Source organism: Leptopilina heterotoma, unplaced genomic scaffold, assembly GCF_015476425.1.
Source record: "Leptopilina heterotoma isolate Lh14 unplaced genomic scaffold, ASM1547642v1 Lhet_10, whole genome shotgun sequence".
Lineage (NCBI taxonomy): Eukaryota > Metazoa > Arthropoda > Insecta > Hymenoptera > Figitidae > Leptopilina > Leptopilina heterotoma.
In genome coordinates, this window is record NW_025110813.1 from 146219 (window position 1) to 168122 (window position 21904).

At 25.5% G+C, this 21904-nt stretch overlaps 2 protein-coding genes across 3 annotated transcripts; one reads left to right on the forward strand and one right to left on the reverse strand.

The window, feature by feature from the left end:
- The first annotated feature begins 1069 nt into the window (after positions 1-1069).
- Positions 1070-4819, forward strand: LOC122498171 (chromatin modification-related protein eaf-1-like). The gene is made up of 3 exons (XM_043605799.1): positions 1070-1116; positions 2484-2786; positions 2971-4819. The coding sequence occupies exons 1-3, from the start codon at positions 1093-1095 to the stop codon at positions 4441-4443; spliced, it is 1800 nt and encodes a 599-aa protein (XP_043461734.1). The 5' UTR covers positions 1070-1092; the 3' UTR covers positions 4444-4819.
- A 41-nt stretch (positions 4820-4860) lies between these two features.
- On the reverse strand, positions 4861-19658 carry LOC122498179 (neprilysin-4). 2 transcript variants are annotated; one of them, XM_043605810.1, is made up of 17 exons: positions 19529-19658; positions 18785-18851; positions 17931-18025; positions 15512-15565; positions 15322-15379; positions 12687-12874; positions 12125-12362; positions 10579-10831; positions 9852-10122; positions 9610-9765; positions 9275-9510; positions 9032-9141; positions 8813-8871; positions 8582-8630; positions 8034-8220; positions 6485-6661; positions 4861-5262 (listed from the first exon to the last, which is right to left on the reverse strand). In XM_043605810.1, the coding sequence occupies exons 1-17, from the start codon at positions 19542-19544 to the stop codon at positions 5089-5091; spliced, it is 2388 nt and encodes a 795-aa protein (XP_043461745.1). In that variant the 5' UTR covers positions 19545-19658; the 3' UTR covers positions 4861-5088. The 2 variants fall into 2 exon arrangements, with proteins under 2 accessions (XP_043461745.1, XP_043461753.1); XM_043605818.1 differs by lacking the exons at positions 15322-15379; positions 15512-15565 and having other exon boundaries at positions 19529-19562.
- Between the last annotated feature and the right edge of the window lie 2246 nt (positions 19659-21904).

Sequence of the window (21904 nt, forward strand, 5' to 3'; positions counted from 1 at the left end):
ATAAAAAAATTAATTAATTTATTTTTAAATTTGCACAAAATTTAATATTTAATTGATTTTACTTTAATTTATTCAGTTAATTCTATTTTAATTTTTTTATTAATTTTAATTTCAATTATTTATTGAAATGAAACTAAAAAAATGAATTCAAATAATTATTTACTTGATTTTTTTCAAATATATATTCATTTGTAGGAATAGGATTATTATTTGAGTCAATTAAGTTTTATTTCTTTTATATATACAAAAAATTGTTGTCCCAATGCGCTTCATTTAACTAAATTGAAAAAGAAGGTAAAAAACTCAAAAACATAATTAAATGAAGAAATATTTTTTTCCAATATTCTATTATTATTTGTATCATTTTTTTAATTTAAACTTTGACAATTGCACAAAAACCTTTGAATTTTATAAATGTTGAAAAAAATTTAAATATAGGATATCTTTATATATAGGTTAAGCTATAATAGAAAAAAATATTAAACATACATACTTATAATAATATATGTGAATTATTATACACACGACTGTTTATGAATAAAAATAAATTGTCACAAGAAAAAGGAATAAAAACAATTTTAAATTAAAGTTACTGGAAAATGTTAAAAATTAGAAACGAAACTAGAAATATAGGGTAACATTGAAAACTAATCATAATGATAATTAATTGTTCGATATATATCACAATTTTTGTTTTTAACATTAAAACGGTCTTTTTTGTCTGAATGTTGCACGTTTTTTTCAAAAATGAGAAAAAAAAGAAAATACACTATTTTTTCGAAAGAAAAAGAAATGTCAAACGCAGTGGCTTAAGGATAACTAAGGAAATAGAAAGTCAAATGGGAAATTGGAGAGATTCCCACCTCCAGAAACGATCAAATCTATACACAAAATATTGAAATTGTTCCTAAAGATGTCCCGTGTTGATGATGATGGTGGTGGCAAAGCCAGGCGAAAACCCATTTAAAAATCTAGTTCTGCCAATGCCACATGATTACGAAATAATTTTTTGGAGGGAGCATCTCCCAGTATAAAAGGTTCAAATGAGTCTGCACTGACACTCATCACTTCATCGAACTCCTTAGGATCAACATGAAGCTCTTCCTTCTTTCGGTGGTGAGTTCAATATTAAAAACAAAAAACATCTAAAAATTATTTTTTATTTTCTCTCAATTGGGTTTTCTAATTTTCTACAAAATTATTTTTTTATTAAAAAAAAATTAATATTTCTATAAAAAAAAAATAGACAGCATGTATTAAAACATTAGCATATTTTTATAGTTTAATAATTAAAATTTCTTTAATTGAATTTTTTCGATCAAAATTCTTCCAACAAATTAAAATATCACGAAAAATGTTTTATTTCAAAATAAAGGGCAAACTAATTTCTTTTTAACTAATATTTCAATTTATCAATCAATTATTAGTAATTAATAATATTAATTCAGTTTTTTATAAGTTTTAAATATAAAAAATATTTTCGAATTAAAAAACACCAGTTAGAAAAAGTCAGATGAAAAGAAACCAAAATTTAAATATTTATTTAACAATGTAGTTATATTTAGAAATGTTTATCTAACTTTTAGAGAAAACAATTATAAATTTAAATTAATTTACCGTGTAGTTTATAAATTAGATATAAAGTTTGTACCCGGTATCAAATTGAATAATTTCTTCACATCCTGACGTATATGTAAATTATTTCTTTCTCCTCATGAAAATGCATCTTACACTTAACCGATTTTGGGGAATCTTATCAAATTTAATTTTCTATTTCTAATCCAAAGCACAAAATTTCCAATTTTTGTCAAAAATATTTATATGCTGTTAAACTTTCAAAAGAAAAAAATAATCACTAAAAAAATGTATCTGCTAAAGGTTTCATCGTTCCCAAAACTTGGAAACATATTAATCTATCCTATTATGAAATCATGAGACCTTTTCGAATTTTAATCTATGAATTATAATCTTTCGTATTCTTTTAATGAATATATAAAATTATGCTTTCCAATTAAATTGGAACGAAATTATTCAGACTCTTTTTTTTAATAATGTCATCATATCCAATGAATGTATTCAAAAATATTTATCAGACAAAGTTGAAGATGCATTTTTTAATTCGATGAATATCGTGAAACGTAATCATGGTCAAAATTATGTAAAGGTAATCTTCAAGGCCACATTTTATTTCGTTCGACACGTTCCACTTTCGGTACATTTCTTTTTTAACGAATTTGCACCTCTTACGTGCGTGTCTATCTTCCTGCCTCTAATCCTTTTACTTTCGGAACTGAAGCACATTCCTTATTTAAATTAGCTACGAATTTTAATTAGGTTTTATATTCAAACAAAATTGAGAAAAAAAGAGTAAACCCTTTGAAGGAATTAAAACTTTAGGAATTGTTTTTGTTAATTAATTAATTTATTATTTTATTTTTGTTTTGTTTTGTATTTTTGATGATAGATTGATTTTTTCTTTTTAGGTATGCCTTGTGGGCACGTCTCTTGCCGTCCCGGTCTCAAGAGCGAGGAGAGACATTCTTCCTGGTGATCCACGATATGGTACCGATTACCATCACAACCATCACCATCATCATGAAGAACATGCTGAAACTAAGACCAACTCTGGATATCATTATCATGCCCCAGCTCCAGCTCCCGCTGCAACTGAAACTCATCAACTCCCAACTCAATCATATGGAGTTCCTTTCCAACCAATGAGACAGCAACCAGCTCTTCCTTCAACTTCCTACGGAACCCCAGTTGTTCACCAACAACAATACCAGGTCAGATGAAACTAATTCTATTGTATGATCTTTCCTTCCAGAAAACAAAAATGTCAATTTAGTTATTCATTTGTTTTTCATGTATTTTTCACGAGATTCTCGCTTTTCTCGATTTTTGCCAAGCGATACATAAATTTATCACTTATAATTATCATATCGAAGATTGAAAAATGTCAAATTTTAGGCTCCAGTTGTCCACCAAACTCAAGCTACCGAATCGACTCATCACGCTGAACACGTCCATCATGTTCAACAAGCACAACCTACTCAGCAATACGGAGCACCAGCCCAACAAACCGAGGCAGCGCCTGCTCCAGTTCCCCAAGCTACCTTCAGTTCTTTCGAAGTTCCTCAACAAGTTCAACACGTAGAATTCCAAGCTCACCAACAAGCTCTCTACCAAGCCCCACAACAGGAGGCTCATGTTGAATACCAAGCTCCCCAGCAGCAACATGCCGAACATCATGAAGCCCAACACGTTGAACACCACGAAACTCAGCAACACCATGTTGAACACCAAGAACCCCAGCTCCACCACGTTGAACACCAAGAACCCCAGCACCACCACGTTGAACACCAAGAACCTCAGCACCACCATGTTGAACACCACGAACCACAACAATACCACGTTGAACACCAACATGTCGAATACCACGCTCCACAACCTCAAGCCACATACGGTGCTCCTCAACATCAACAACAGCAAGCAACTTTCCAGGCTCCTCAAGCTACATACGGTGCCCCTCAACAACATCATGCTCAACAACAACAGCAAGCAACTTTCCAGGCTCCTCAAGCCACATACGGTGCCCCTCAACAACATCATGCTCAACAACAACAAGCAACTTTCCAGGCTCCTCAAGCTACATACGGTGCTCCTCAACAACACCACGCTCAACAACAACAACAACAACAACAAGCTACATTCCAAGCTCCACAAGCCACATACGGTGCTCCTCAACAACACCATGTTCCTCAACAACAAGCAACTTTCCAAGCTCCTCAAGCCACATACGGTGCTCCTCAACAACACCATGCTCAGCAACAACAACAAGCAACTTTCCAAGCTCCACAAGCGACATACGGTGCTCCTCAACAACACCATGCTCAACAACAACAACAAGCAACTTTCCAAGCTCCACAAGCCACATACGGTGCTCCCCAACGTCAAGCTCCTCAACAACACCAAGCAACATTCCACGCTCCTCAAGCCACATACGGTGCTCCCCAACGTCAAGCTCCTCAACAACACCACCAGGAACATCACCACGTTGAACAGACCCATCACGTTGAACATCACGCCGCACCAGCACCTCAAGTGATCAGACAATACTTGGCTTCCCAAGCCTCTCACCAAGTACAACACACCTCAAGACAATACATCGCACCCCAGGCTTCTCAACCAGCTCGCCAAGTTGCTCAAGCCACAAGACAATACTTGGCTCCCCAAGTTCATGCCGAACACCACCAAGAACCAACCGTCAAGGAAACCATCCACTTCGAGGCTCCAATCCAGTCCGTCGAAATTCCAATTGCTGAAATTGAAAGCCATGAGCCAGCAACCACCAGTGATTCAGTCAGTATTGAAGCTATCGGCAAATCCAGCAGTCACGAGAGCAGCCAGAACTACTCCCATGATGGTGGATACGTCTACTAGGAACTTTGTTTTTCTAACTAATTATTATTTTTTTTTAATTGACTAAAATGGAGACGAAGAGAAACTAATTAGGATCTTAAAGTGTACAAGTTTTCAATACCAAAATGAAGGAATGATGAGTATGAGTGATAGTTACAATTTTTTTTACAAAGACTTCTAGCAAATAGTAATTAATTTACAATCAAAATGATCCTAATAGAGATCTGTCTTCATTTGTTCTTTTTTTTAGAAAATTTAGTTATTTTGTGTTTGTCTTTGATAGCATGCAAGTTTCTTGTCTTGTCTCGTTTCTTTAATTAAAGAAGGCGAGCGAGATTGTTAAGAAAATGAAACATGTGATTTTTTTTACATAAATAAAATATTTTTTATGATAGAACTTGATTTTTTTCTTTTCCAACATATTTCTTTTTACGCACTTATTATTATTATTATTATTATTATTATTATTATTATTATTATTATTATTATTATTTATAATTAATTGTATTGATTGTATTTATGTTTTTCACTTATTTCCTTTCTTCTTGACTTATTTCTCAGGAACATAGTTACTTTTGAATTGATTGCAATATTAAGCACTTTAAAATAATTTTGCCATTATAAAAGATTTTTTTTTATTTTGCATCTTGATGTTTTTAATTTTGATCACCATAAACTGCACTTCTTTTCTGGATTCATTTTCGATCCTAAGGGACAGTTCCAAGCTGAACTGAATTCTTGAGAATTTCTCAAGACACCTTTTAGTCGAATATGACCTGGAGAATGTGAATCTTGCAACATCCACTTTAAGGATGAGGTTGTGTAACTTTCACACCATAACTGAAACAATAACAATTTTCCTTTGTTTTGAATTTTACTTTTTTTTTTTTGAAAAAAGATTGCTACATTGACAATGGGGTCGTTAATATAGATTTGACAAATTTTTTTTAGTTTGCTGACATTTAAAGATTTTTTGCAATAACAATTAAAGTAAAGAACAAAACATTTTGTAATAACAAACGAAATTTCTTAGTTTTACATTGGAAAAAATTAATTTTTATGAAATAAACGATTTTATTTGATTAACATTAATAATAATTAAATGATCGATTATTTTATTAACATTAATAGTAATTACTTAATAGATTGTTTGTTTGATATTAAATAAACATTTAAAACAAATAAGTTTTTTTTTCAATGAAATAACCACTATTCGTAATTAGTTAATTAGTTTTCTCGATAATTATTTATTATTTTATTACTCTTAATTATTATCTCCAGTTATTAGCACGTAATCTTGCAACAAGCTTACGGCAAGATTGTTGCCTAAAAAAAATTTATTTGATTGAAATGATCTATTACTTGTCTATTGTCAAATAAATGTTTACTTGAATCCAATAATTTCTATTTAAGCCAATTAAATAGTATTTGAACAAATAATTTCATTATTTGAAGGAATTACCATTTAATTGATTTAAATAAAAATTATTTCATTGAAGTGAATATTTATTTGATAACAGGCAAGAAATCGGTTATTGAAATCAAATAAATTCTTTTTTCAGTGTAACAATATTGTTTTAAATTTAAATTAACCAATTTCTTAACAATTTTTAAATTTTTTGTTTCGATAATAAGTTTTTACAATAAAATTCTTTTTTTACTTAAAAAACCAACTTTTGTTGTTAAAAAGTTTTAATTTTCATTTATTTTAGAAATATTTGCTTTAGGGATTTTCTTCAATATAAGGAAAATTTTTAGTACTTTGAAAAAAGAGTTTATTTAAATCAAATAATGAATGTATTTGGTCTAAAAATTTGTGTATTTGGAGCAAATAGTGTTTAATTAATTTAAATAAAAATTATTCGACAATACAAATCAATATTTATTTGATATAATAATATTAAAATAATTAATTATTTGAATCAAATAAATTTTGTTCATTGTGTAAATAATGAATAGGTTAATTCGCTTTTTTTAAAAAAATAAAGTTTAATAATTATTATTTTTTGATAGTAAAATTTTTAATTTAAAAATTTTTTAAGAACATTGAAAATTTTCTTACATGCGCAAATCCTAGAAAGAGAAGTTGCTCGTGGGTGAGATTTGTAAATCCTGAAATTTGATTTTCTTTTCCGTGTCTCTTTTGCCATCGTTTATAGGCGAGAACCGCTTCTTTTAATCCGCTATTGTCGGCAATATTCTCCCCCAAAGTTAGTTCCCCATCAACGTATTCATCAATCTGAAAAATTTATTAAATAACTTGAATTTATTATACTTTTGGTTTTGATGCATCGAATTCAGAAAAACTAATTCTTCAAATAGTTAAACAACATTTTTTGTTAGGTTACTTAATTTTTACTTTTACACGGAAAGAAATGTAAAGTCAATTTTACTACCCTTTTACACCCATCAGAGAAAAGGTATATTTGGCTCAGAACCAACTAGACTTTTTATTTGTTTTAAATAAATTTTATTTAGTTTAAATAAAATTTTATTTGATTGAAATATATGTTTTATTTATGTCGAATAAAATTTTTATTTAAAACAAATAAAAAGTCTAGTTGGTTCTGAGATAAATATACGTTTATTTAACTTAAATCAAATATATTTGGTTTAAATAATTATTTTCTCTGGGTGTATAATAAAGTCTAAACTGCTTGGAATATTTGTTTATTTTTTTAATTTTAAAAGTAAATTTTAGCATTCATTAGTAAAAGTTGATATAACAGATTTATGAAAAACTTTACAGGTAGCTTAAGTTTTTACTATAAAATATAGTAAAAAATACTATTTTAACAGTATAGTAAAACTTTTAGAAATAATTTAAATTGTACTATGATAGTATAGTAAAAGTTATTATATGTGTTTCATTTTTAACTTAAAATTATCAATTTTCAACGAATTGGTACAAAAAATTCGATCAAATTTTTGTCATCAATTTGATCCGCTTTGGTACCAATTTTATATGTACTTTCAAGAAAATTGCTTTGTTCTGTGTGTAACAATAATTTCTTTTTTGGTACAGAATGCTCCAATCAAATTAGTATCGTAAGTTGAACAAAAAATTTTGTTGCCTTAGCTATTCCCATGTAGAAATTTAACCATGGCCCAAATCGGGGCCAGATCTTTTGATCATTGTATAGGCCATAACATGGCAATTTCTACACGGGTTGCTATTACACTGAGAAAACATTATACTTAAATGAAACACAAAAATAATGTTAGACGATTTTGTTTAATTGAAATTAGTTTGTAAGTTTAATCTCAATATATATAAAATATCTACTAAATTGATTCAAAAGTATTATTTGTTTGAATAATTATATTTAATTCAAACATATTTTCTGTTACGGTTTAAACAAAAATTATGTTTAAAAATTTTATTTTTGAATCAAACTTAAAAGTTGACCACAGATAATTTAAAATCAATTACAATTTATGTTTGATTTCAATATATAATCTCTTAAACTGAACCAGAAAATATGTTTGAATTAAACTTAAATATGTTTGACTGTATAGCAAAGATATTTTAAGTTTGATTTAAACAAAATTTGTTTGAATCAAATAATTTCTTTTCTCAGTGTAATAAATTAATCTTTATTATTACAAACCTCTTCTTCATAAAAACTGTTGTATTGTTCAACGAAACATTTTGTTCTTTCCTTATACTTTTCTATGGTGTCCTTGGTCCACCACTGACGAACGTTTCCATCACCATCATATTGTCTTCCACTGTTGTCAAAACCGTGAGTTAACTCATGACCAAGGACTGTACCAATGGCTCCGTAATTTAAGGCTCTGCAATTAATTATCATAATAGATTTTTTCCAATTTCATAGTCCGATATATATCTTGTTTTTTGTCTAATGTACATTTAGTTTTTATCGACTAATCTAAATACATTAAATTAGTAAATGAAGACTATTAAGCATCTGACACTATTTGTAAATTAATATAAATGGTTGCATGCAAGATATAATTTATATATTGTCGTAACTTGAATTTTTTTTTCTAATATTTATACATCACCGAGTATTTTTTTTTTTGTTTTATTTAAAAAAATTTTTTTTATTCTTTTATTCTTTTTTATTTATTAATTTTCTATTTATTTTTCATTGACAATAGATAAATTTTGTTATATGCAAATAGCATTTCTTACTCGAGACCCAAATCGTAAAACGGAAATTGCAAAATTCCGATTGGTATGGCTGCGTCCGTATCGGAAAATTCGTATTATGTTTGGAATAACTTTATACTTAAAAATACTTATAAATAAATAAATATAGTAATAAATAAATTGCTACTCATAAGTACTTTTTTAACAGTTTAAAATTACATTCAAATTAATTAATAAAATTTAATTATAATTTTTATGACTACAAAAACTTACTGATTTGATTGGCTTGGAAAGTGTGAAAGGCATTCACGTTCGTTGGATCAGTAGCCCAACTATTAAATCAAATTAATGACTAATTAGTTATTTTTCTTAAAATTAATTCTCCTCTTTATTACTTTTCATCATATTTGATGTGTGACATTCTAATTTACTTCAATAATAAATGCAAATGATCGTAAATTATTATTAAGTAATCAAAATACAGTAACTTACTATGGTTCATCATCGGAATTTAAATCGTGAAGATTCTTTAAATTTGAAGTACTCTGAATTCGAACTATTTGCATCATATTTGCCATGTATTCAATAACCGACAAATCTATCTGAAAGTAGACAATGGGATAATTAATAAGTAATTAATATTATTAATTAATTATATTATTATTAATAAATTATAATATAATTATTATAATTTTATTATTTCAATACTTTAAAATATAGACAATTTCTACGTACACCTTCATAATAATCATTAAGATCGTTTTTATTAAAAAGCCAACGTGGATAACCAATTAGAGATGACATTTTTTTGTTTTTCTCTAATGTTGCCGTTTTCGTTTGTCCATCCATCCAATCGGAGTCAATTACCATTGATGCAAAAGCTTCTTTAATATCGTCTACCATTTCTTTTACTTTTGGTTCAGTTTCATTGTGAAATTTTCGTTCGACAAATAACCAGGAAACAGCCATTCCTTAACAAGAGAAAATAATGTTTATCAACTAAAAAAGTTTGCAAATTTTCAACTCTTTTAGCTTTATCTGAAAATTTTTTATATTAAAAAATTACAAACCCATTAAATCATTCACAGCCGTTGCACAATTCATCGATCTCGATTCGCCAATTTCAACTTCCATTATTTCGTCTAGATAAGTGGTCCAAATTTGTCTTAGATCCTTAGAAGCAAACGGTGTTATGACGTCTATAACACTCCACCAAATAACTGTTTCTGAAATAGGAAAATTTATTAAACTTTCTTTAATTATTTATTACCAGAAGGGGAAATCAATAATCAATGAATTGTTGTAAAGTTACCTAACAATTCTTCTTCTGTAGAAGATAATATATAGGCAATTTTTTTCAAATATTCTAAATCTGCTACCAACACAATATCTTTTTTATTCAATGTTATGATATCTTTAAAAACTTCTTCAATAAATGGTCTCCAAATTACTTTTGGTTTCAATGACGAATTAAGAGATTTGACATACTCGTCTGTTAGTTTTTGTAAATCCTCCATTTCCATATAATCTTCATCCGATAAGTCCTCCTCCGTTATTGTTGTACTATTTTCTGCATTTCTCAACTAGAACAAAATAAAATTTATTTTTTGTTATTGTAGTTATTTTTTCGTCTCAGGTTAAAATAAGTAAATTATGTAGTTAATAATAATTAAATAACTAAAATTAGTTAAATAATTAATAATTAGCAACAAATAATGGATAATTATCAAAATTAGTTTAGAAATTATAAAGAGCAATAATTAATAAATAACTAAAATTAGATTAGAACTTCTAATAAATAAATAACTAAAAAGTAGATTAAAATTAATTAATAAATAACAAAAATTAGTTTAGAAATAATAAATTTCAAAAATCAATTTGCAGTTATTAATAAAAAAAGTCATTAAATAGCAATAATTAACAAAAAGTAATGATAAATAAATAACCAAAAATAATTTAAAAATAGGTAATTAAAGCATTTTAATAATTAGTTTTTGAAATAATAATAATATTATTTGTGTGTTGAGAAATTAATTTACCTTATAAAGTACCTCACCAAGATCATAAATATGATTAACCACAATATTAACTTCACTTTCGCGAGCAAAGGAAGACAACGTTTTTGATTTGCAACTTCTATATTCCACTGTTCCGTTACTAATCACCTCTTTAATTGCATCAATCATATAATTTTTTTCTATCGTCGCTGAAGCTTGTTCCAATTTTAATTCATCCTCTAAATTTAGCATGTGATTTTTAATTTTCTGTAGACGTAGTTCTATTTCCTTGTCACTGTAAATAATTAGAATAAATAATTTTTAAGACAATTTCAGGAATATTCCCATAAGCAGCACGTAATACATAAATGCGATATTTATTTGTTAGTAAAAATTTTTTAGTTGTGTTGAAAAAAATTCTACACCTTTTAGTTATTTAAAATTAAAAAATTAAAAAAAAATTTAAAAATTTAAAAAAATTTAAAAATTATTTTATGAGTGTTACTTTCTCAGAGCTTTTAAACATGATAACAAATATTAAATAATTGTTACTACTTACAAAGAAAAACTTAAACTTTCTGTCAACCTGTACTATTTCCAGAATAAATTTTAAAAAGTTGAAAGTCTATTTTATTAATATTTTCTAAAATTTACTTTGGATATTATAATTTGCTCTGGAAATGACGATCTTCAATAGCAAATTTTAAAGGTAAGATTGAAATAAATACTTAATTTTACAATTTTTGGAGAAAATTTTACCAGGTCCGAAATAAAGTTTACTAATTTTCAATAAAATTTACTATACGGATATTATAAAATTTAACTCTGGAAATAACGATTTTTAATGACAAAATTTAATATTTCCACAGTTAATTTTTGTTTTAAAATTATTTTAATTTTCTTCTAATGTAGTACAATTTGTTATTAAAAAGTTTTATTTACAGAGTAATTTTATTAATTCTGAAGTAAATTTATTAATTTTTATAAAGAAATTTTTTTAGGACGTAGTAAATGTTGTTTTGGAAATAAACATTATTAATATGTACCTACTAAATTTTACTATTTTTGGAGGGAATTTTAGTAAGTCCGAAGTAAATTTTTCTGAAATTTTCTTCGGATATTATTAAATTTACTCTGTAGATAACGATTTTTAATAGCAAATTACTATTTTTTTAAACAAAAGTAGTGTTCTAAGAAAAATTTAGAAAAATTCCAGATTACGGAAAAAGATAAAAAAAATATCAGTAAGTAAACAGTTTGGTTTAAAGAAGCTGCAATTAAGAGAAAAAATAAAAAATCTTCAAAGTTAACTGTATACGCTATAGTACTATAATTTTTTACCTAATTTGAATAATTCCCTTCGTTTAAACTGAATCCCCTTTTTAAAAATTAAAATCACCTTTTCAATAAATATTAAGAAACTCTAAAATGACATGAAAAAATTACTGTGATCCTGGACATCTTTGTAATATTCGAAACGAATATTATAATGATCTTAAGGTATCATTTACGTGCTGCTTAGGTTAATATTAAAAACGAATTTGTAGTTATATTAATTTGTAGTTTTTATAATGAAAAAATAACATACTTTGGAAATGGAGTCTCTGTTGTTGGAGTGTCGAGAATTATAGTATTTCGAGATTTATTCCTAGGATCAGGATATACATCCATGCCGAAAAATATATCCTTTCCGAGAATACGTTTAACCCTTGCCATTTGCCGAACAAAGTTTGTCTTCTTTTTTGTGAAAGCTGCAGGAATTTGCGGCAAATCTAATTCCTTCAGCAAACTCAACAAAGGCACTAGTCCCCAGGCATTTATGGAATCTGAAACAATAGAAAGTTTGTAAGTTTTGTAGGATTTTTTTTTCAATTAAAAATTGCTTGATAAAATAAATATATTAAGTTGAAAATAAATAAATTGTGTTCGTAAAAAAAATGACATTTTAGTTTTTATTAAAGACTTTTTAATGATCGATATTATTATAACAGTTTATTAATAACTTTTGAAGAACTTATTTGAAACTGCAAACAATTTTAACTGTAAATATAGCTATGAAATTGAAGAATTTGCGTTAATCCGTTATACAGAAATCTCAAAGAAAGAATTAATTGACAGTAACAGAAAATATAATTTTGTGCAAAACTGACCTAAATCCATGCAACTTTTGTACAATGTCTTTGCCTGTTCAACAGCCCATGGAACGTGATCAGAGGAATTCTCTCGCAACAAGTCTCTAATCACTCTTGTTACTCTCTTACTTCTTTCACTAAACCAGGAATTGGTTAAACTACTCTCGGGTAATGGATGTATTTCAGGCCATCTACCACAGGCGTACCTATATGTGTACATAGAAGCAGAGACGTTATCTTAAATGTGCACTGACATTTTATGCACTACATAGACACGTGTATAAAGAAATAACTGTATACAACTTAGAGGAAGTAAGCGCGACTATAGTTTATGTATATTATATTATATTCATGATGTAAGCTTTCAGTTATGTATTTAATTCACACCACTAACAATTTCACATAGTTTATAATATATATACTACTTATTCACAACACTGTTGTACATATCTTTATAAATATCATATTGCATAAATACTTTCTCCGTAAGAAACAAATCTATCAATCTAATTATTTGTTACACATTTTGAAAAGAAATTTTTTACTTTTCTTTTCGTGGAAAAAACAATGTTATTTTCCTATACCTACAGATAGTGGAATGTAATCTCTGGGAAATTTGTCCACTTTTTATCGTAGTTTTTACTCTTTCCGGAGTTAATTTTAATACTTCCGGTGTTAATTTTATTATATCCGGAGTTAATTTTATTATTTCCAGAGTTAATTTCGTAGTGGATTTAGTTAATATACTCCAAAAGGTAGTAACAGTTGATAGAAGTGCCCGAAAATTTGAGACAGTTTTGATTTTACTTAACGAAAATTGTAAAAATTATTTGACTAAAATAATTTGTTACTGAGCTGGTAAAAGATAAATGGAATTTCTACGAATTTCTGACAACTTTTACTAATTTCAGATTTAGTAAATATACTCCGGAAGTATAATAAGAAATTGATAAAAGTGAGCAGAAATTTTAGACAGTTTACTTTTCACTTTACGAAAATAGTAAAAATTGCTTTATATTTTTTCCGCTTAATGATATACTGAAACAATTAAAATTTTTGTCAAGAAAAATTATTTGACTAAAATAATCTGCCATTTGACTAGTTAAACCTGAACTGTCTAAAAAATTCGTGAATTTTTGTAAGCATCTATTTCTGGAGTCAATTTTCTTTAGTGAATTTAGCAAAAATACTCTTACGGAAGTAGTAAAAGTGCGATGAAATAATTTTGAGCTTTTAAGGTTAAATAATTAAATTATTTATTGTAAAGTTATTTTTTTATTGTACAATTTTTTTAAAAACAAAAAAATTGTAGTAACGAGAAATACTTTTCACGATGAATTTGTTGTTAGGTATATTTAATTAGAGCTGTTGTCAATAGAAATACATATATTTATATTTGTTAAGTAATTTAATTATATGGGATTTGAAAGGAAATTATAATGAAGTGTTAAATTTAAAAAAAACGTTAATTGAAATAAAGTCGGAAATGAGTGTCTATGAAAAATTACATGTATTATGAAGACTGTATTATTAATTCACACCTGAAAAGACAGTTATTAATCACTCAGTTTAGAGAATATTCATGTTTTAATAAGACATTATACTCTTAGAAATATAGAAATAGTTTTAGAAGTATATTAGACATGAAACACTTTTTACTCTCTAAATCTATACTGTAAAATTTGAATCAGTTTAAAATAATTAATTTGGAAATAAAAAACCTGTCACTAACTTAAATTGTAATATTTCTTCTGATCAGCTAGTTAAAAATAATTGATATTTCAGCACTATAACTATTTGAATTAGTCAAATTTAATTAATTTTTTAGTTATGTTTTACTGATAATCAGTCATTTTTTACTGAAAATCAGTTACTTTTACAGAAACAAAAAGAAAGTCATTGATTGTTAAAGTTAAAGTTATTGATTTGATAGTAAAATATCCATTATAAAAAAGAGTTCAACTTTACTCTTTCTATTAATAGATATTTTATTGTTATAAAATTAGTAATTTTATATTACAGCCATAAAGATTCCCAATAATTTATTTTAACTAATTTACATTTTTGGGACAAACATTTTTTTAACAAATACATAAATGGATTAAACACTGGAAAAAATTTATTTAATTTAAATATCCGATCAATTAAAAGGTATTTTAATTAAGTACTGAAAACTTTTAATTCAATTGTAATTTGTTTGATATCAATATAACGATTATTTAATTTAAGTGAATATTTATTTGATAATAGACAAGTAACTCGTTATTTGAATGAAATATAAATTTTTTTCCAGTGTAAACTTTGAGATAAATATATTTTTGTAACTCAAATTTTATTCGATTTGAATTAAAAATTTATTTTAAGATCAATTTTTAAACATAAAAAAAAATTCTCACTCAACTTAACATTTCAATGAAAAGAAACTCCTGTGGATTGTGATAAAAGCAGAAAAATTCTTTCTCAACAATTAAACAAACTCAATTTCATTACACAATGGTAATAAAATTTTCTTAGCGAAATAATCTACAATTATATCAACTGAACCAAAGAATAGTGAATAATAAAAATTTAAAAACTTGAGTAATAATAAGACAAGTGCGAAATATATTTCTAAAAAGAAGTAGGTAAATTTAGAAATTTGCAATTTACTCACTGGTAAAAGTCATCACAAGGATCTACGGAGGTATCCATAGATTCCTTAAGACTAGCAGCTATCGCAATAAATATTTCCGTGAGAATCGATTCAATAAATATTATAGGGAAAAGGGTGAATGACATTAGATTTTAGTATAATTATCTTTTTAATTACATATGCTATATAGAGAGAGAGAGAAAGTGCTTACCAATTCGCACGCAGTCCTCATCTTCACATAAATAAAGCCACTCTATTCTCGAAACTGTAAAATAATGACATTTTATTGAATCTTTAAGAGTCAATTATTTATGCGGGAAAATAAAAAGACTAGCGATTGTAAATCACATTTAAAATAGAATTACAAAACGTTAAGTACGTGAATAAATGAAGAATTAATAAATCATTTTGAACAAAAATTACAATATAATTGCGTCACTTAATTTCTTAATTACTGCAAAAAAGTACTTAATTTATGAGAATTTTTTTAAAGAAGATTTTATATCAGTAAAAAGTGTTTTTAGTTAATGTTTTTTATAAGAAAAAACTTATTTTATCTTTAAATAAAAAAAGGGATTTATAAAATTAAAATAAAAGACCTTTTTATTTTTTTAGTTAATAGATCAATTAGAGTAGTAATTTACTAAAAAAGATAAATGGATATAATACGACAGCCCTCCACAGAAATAAATAACATTTAAAGAAGAAATATTACAATATAAATACATAATGATTTCTAGTAGAGGCTTAATTAATTATCAACTGTATAAAATGTTTTGAAATAATCGATAATGTAAAGTAAATTTATGAAATAAATACTGAAATTCAACAATACTATGAAGCAAAACGAAAATAATTTTTTTCTAAACAAAAATAAAAAGTAAAGTACTGCCAAAAATTTTAAAATGATTCTGCCCCCGGGTAAAATTAAAATTTTTAAATCCTTAATTGTAGGGAATATTTTTTTATTTACATTCTTGAAATATTCCTACAATAGTCTGTTAGAATATTCCTAAATAATCATTTTAGAAATATTTAAATTTCCGACCTTTGGAATAATTTAGGAATATTCCATTAAAATATTGTTAGATCATTCTTTTAGAATTTTATAAAAATATTTTTTTTGCTCATACTATTTGATTGAAATATTCCTGCATTATTCCAAAAAAAAATATTTCTAATATGTTTTACTTACAATATCCCAATCAAATATTTTTACGTTTTTCAAAAGGTTGGACATTTTTATTATTTCTGAAATATGGATGTAATATTCCCAATATACCAATGAAATATTCCAAGAATGTTCAAGAAATGTTCCATGCTATTGGGGATATAATTAATATTATTAGGGTAAAAATATTTTGTTCTGAAAAAATAATAATTACGTAATAAATTATACCCAATAGCACGAAATATTCCATTCATATTCCTGGAATATTACATTGGAACATAAGAAATATTCCAACCACCAATTAGGAATATTATAATAGTCGATCTTTGGAATGTTCCTTTGGAATAATACTCAGAAATATTCCATTGAAATATTTTTATTGGCATATATAGTAGGAATATTTCACTACAATATTATAGAATGATTTCATAGGAATATTACTTTTTAAATTTACAATTTCTTCAATTTAAAAAAAATTGGTGAATTTATTTAATTATGGTGCAGAAATTAATTATATTATTTTCAATGATACTAATAAAAATAAAAAATATTTTTACAAAATTCCAATACAATATTCCTACAATGTTTTAATGGAATTAAATATTCCGTTCTATTGGGGATAAATAAGTATATATAAGTTTGAAATAAATATAAGTCAATTATTATAATAATAAAAATAATAGTAGTTCTAATAATATAATAATAATATATAATATTAATATAATTCTATGAAATATTCCTTTGAAATATTACTTCTATAGTTTAGGAATGCAAACATTTCCGAATTTGGAATAATGAATGAATATTCCATTATTCCAAAGGTTCGACATTTTAATATTCCTATAAAATGTGGCTGGGTGAAATATTCCAGAGGAATATATTCCCAATGTTCGAATTAAATATTCCAGGAATGTGAATTGAATATTTCGTGCTATTGTGGGATAATAGTTATAATCAGAATAATAATAATAATAATAATAATAATAATAATAATAATAATAATTTCTTTAATTTGAAAATAAATTTATATATATTGTCGAGTTGTAGCTGAGAAAGATCAATGACTTCCACATATGTGCGTATATATATTATAAAGCTTAGACGTAAGAAGCTTTAGTTGGAAAATGTCTATGTCAAGGACTAAAATAAACCTTGACAATTAATATTACGTCATTACTTGTTGTAAATCGAAAGATATATTATAATTTTATTTTATTTTTTCTAAAATTGGGCAAACATATTTTTTTTATTTTCTAATAAAGCAAATAAAGTCAGTAAATTATTATAATTATTATTATCATCATTAGTAAATTTTTTAATTTATCACCAAAAATGAAAATAATGATGATCTTTAATTTTATACATCTACCAAAGAAAAGATTCTCAGTAATGCTATATAAAAAATTAATTCGTTATGATTGGAGTGAATAATATGAAATAGTAAAATTCAATTACTCACTGAATAATACAAGACCGATGAGACCTGCTAATAAAAGGATAATGAGAAGAATTGATAATATTGTTGATATTCTGCATTTCTTTCTTGTTTTAAAACTGAAAAGTAAAAAAGTTATTAACCTTTTGTTTTTTTACTTAAAAGTTGTGCATGAAAATTTATAATAGGATTCAATGCTTTATCTCAAATAGTAAGAAATATTCCATTCACATTCCCGTAATATTCTATTAGAATATTGGGAATATTCCATTCTTATTTTAAGAATATTAAAATGTCCGGCCTTTAGAATAATATATGAATATTCCATTGGAATATTATAGAAATATTGCACCCGAATATTACTTTTTAAATTTACACCTTTTCCAGCACAAAATAAATTGATCAACTCATTTACATGACGTGAAAATGAATATATTATCTACAGTACTAATAAAAAATATTTTTACCAAATTCCAATGGAATATTCCCACAATATTTTCATGGGATATTCCTAATTATTCCAAAGGAACATTCTAAAGACTAAACATTTTAATATTTCTAATATAAATTTATAGGAATATTTCCTTAGAATGTTGTAGGAATATTTCATTGGAATCTTGTAGGAATATTTCATTGGAATCTTGTAGAATATTAAGTTGATTGTTAAAATATTTTTACTTTATTACAAAAGAAAATTATCAAAATCGGATATTTTAATATTTCTAAAATGTGGGTGGAGTATTCCCAATATTCCGAAGCAATATTTACAATGTTTTAATCGAATATTCCAGGAATGTGAAGGGAATATTTCTTGCTGCTGAAGTTGGAATATTTGGAAATTTTGCTCTCGTGATAATTAATATATTTTATATTCTTACTAAGTCTTCCTGGATTTTATGGGCACTAAATGCCTGTCGCTGTTGATGGAATATATTGATTGTGAATCTAGTGGAAAAAAGAAATAAATTATTATTTTAGCAACTGTGTCTTAAAATATAACATTGTAACTTTATTATTATTATATATTAATATATTAAATATAAATTAGTTTGTCATTCGTCAGTTTATAAATCTTTGACCCGAATTTATAAATTGCAATCAATGTATAGATATGTAATAATAAATTACTTTCGTTTCAATTATTTATATAAATAGATAAAAAAAGAATTGTGTCGAATTAAATTTAAACTATTAAGTTATCGAATTGTTAATTAATTTTAATAATGTATCTTTTGATAATTAATAATTATTAATAATTAATCATAATAAATAATTAAAAATTTACTAAAATATATGCATATTAATCATTAATTAATAATTAATTAACAATTTAGCAGGAAATGAAAAAAGTGTATTTAAAATTTTGGTTTCTAGAAATTTATTACAATAAATTATTAGTATAAATAATAAGCAGTGAGAAATGTAAAATTTGGAGGGAAGAGTGAAATAATTTAAAATTAGTTACTGTCTTTCAATGTTTTGTTTAGCCGGAAAGGTGAATTTGAGATTTAAAAAAAAGCATAAAAATGTGAGCCTAGCGATTACATTTTAAATTGCATATTACGTTGGGCACATTGCCCGGAACAAAAATAGAATGAAAGTTTACAATTATATATTCTTACCGCGCTGGTTGTTCATGCTGAATGGCCCACTGACCGGATCGAACTGACGACACTGAACGACCTCAAGGGACAAGCAAGTCTCCTATTGCATTCACATTTTCTTCTGATATTGTTAGTTGTTCCTTTAATTCGACCACCTTCATGCACTAATTTTCAAATTCATTATACAAAATTATAATTCCGATAAGTTTTATCTCTTTAATTTTATTCGTTTTCATCCATTTTCGAGTTTTATCATGGAGAGAGTAATTCGTAAATGATCCATTGTATATCTGAAATTAATTTTTTCAATAACTAAATAAAGTAATCAATTTAATTAATTTGGTCGTTAATTAAATTCATTCAGTAATTCATTAAATCAATTCAGTATTATGAATTACTCTTTAAATTTGAATTAGTTAGAAATAGTTATTCTAATTTAATTTAATAATTTATTTAATTTAATTAGTTAAGAATTTGATAGTAGAAAGTCAGTCACCAATATAGTAATATTTTAGTAATTAAACAATAAATAAAACGTAATTATCAGTTATACTTACTTTTAGGTTACCTGTATTATAAAATTTAACTAAAATTGTTGGTAATTAATCCAATTAGTGAAATTTTACTATATGCATTATTCATAGTTACTTATTTACTAATATTTTCTACATATAATTAGTTGTTTTATACTAATTACTAAAAACAAAAAGTCAGACAACAATTTATTAAGAATCAGTTATTTTTACCTAATTCAGATTTGGAGAGTAAACAAATTTATTAGTTAATTATATTATAAGTAATTTATTGAATTAATTTACTCTCTAAATCTGGAATAGCAATTTTCTACTAATTAAATAGTTCGGAATCGTAAATTAATTAAATAGTACAAATTTTACTAACTCTTAGTAAAAAACTAGTCATTGAAATAATGAAACGTTACAATTTTTATTCATAGAAATTATACTTTACAATTAGTGGTACTTTACTAAAAATTAGTAAAGATAATGCTTTAATTTTTAATTGGTAAATAAGCCTGCACTCTTTAAGTAAATTAATGTAGAAGTTAATTTCATTAATTTTAGAAATGAATTAAATTAATTTAATTCATTTCTAAATTAATTAAATGAGCTACTAAATTAGTTTTATTAATTACTGAATTCATTTAATTCATTACTAAATTTAATTAATTACCTATTAAATTTACTAGGTAAAACTATTAAATTTAGTATTTAATTTAGTAGGTAATTAAACTAATATAGCAGTTAATTAAATTAGTTTAGTAGGCAATTAAACAAATTTAGCAATCTACTAGATTAGTTTAGTAGGTAATTCAACTGATTTAATACTTATTTTGATTAATTTTACAATTACTTAAATTAATTATGTACGTAATTAGACTACTTTAGTAATTAATGAAATTAGTTTAGTACGTAAGTTAACTAATTTAGTAGTAAATTTTATTAATTTAATAATTAAATAAAAAAAACTATTAGTCAATTAAACAAATTTGGTAGTTATTTTCATTGTTTCAAAATGAATTAAATATTTTTAGTAGTCAATTAAACTAATTTAACAGTAAATTTGATTAATTTTGTAATTGATTAGACCAATTATTGTTTTTTTTCAAACGAATTGTTCTTTATTTTTCCAATTTTACATCCTTTTGAAAAAATAATTTTTCATCTTGCGAGAACCTTAATTATTTTTTTTACTTAAATAGATTTTATTCCTAGATTTTGTTTAAAGAAAACTTTTTCAAATAGAATAAAGCCTTAAAATGAAAAGTAAACTTTTATGCTTTATTAAAAATCATCTTCTTCGATTAAACGAGACTTTTTCCGTGAGCGACCCTATCTTTATTTGAAATAGAATATTGACTTATTGTTAAATTTTCTAGAGAGCATAATATACCTATCTGTTCTGCAAATAGAAGAACCATGCAAAATTATTCATGAGTATGTTTCCGTTTACCATGCAAAATTATATTTACTTAACAGAAAAAGTTTAATGGGTGTAGGTATTGAAAAAGAGATATTTGATTTTTGAATGGGAAATTTTGAAGTTTTTGAAAAATTATTTTTTTTTCATGGACAAATTTTGAATGTTTATATATTTTATAAATAATATCCAATTTTAATAAATTTTATTTTACATATAAATTATTATTTGGGATCATTCACATATTATGTCACACAAATTTGGTAAACTTTTAACCCCTCCCCCCTTTCGTCACATTTTATTACATAGAAATTAGTAAATTTTATACAGGCCGTCACGAAATTGGGTGAAAAAATTTTCCATTAATTAGGTAAAATAAATTATCATTAATTAGGTAAAAAAAAATATCATTATTATTTTGATCGATGAAATATTGCAGTAGTTGGAAAAATTTTC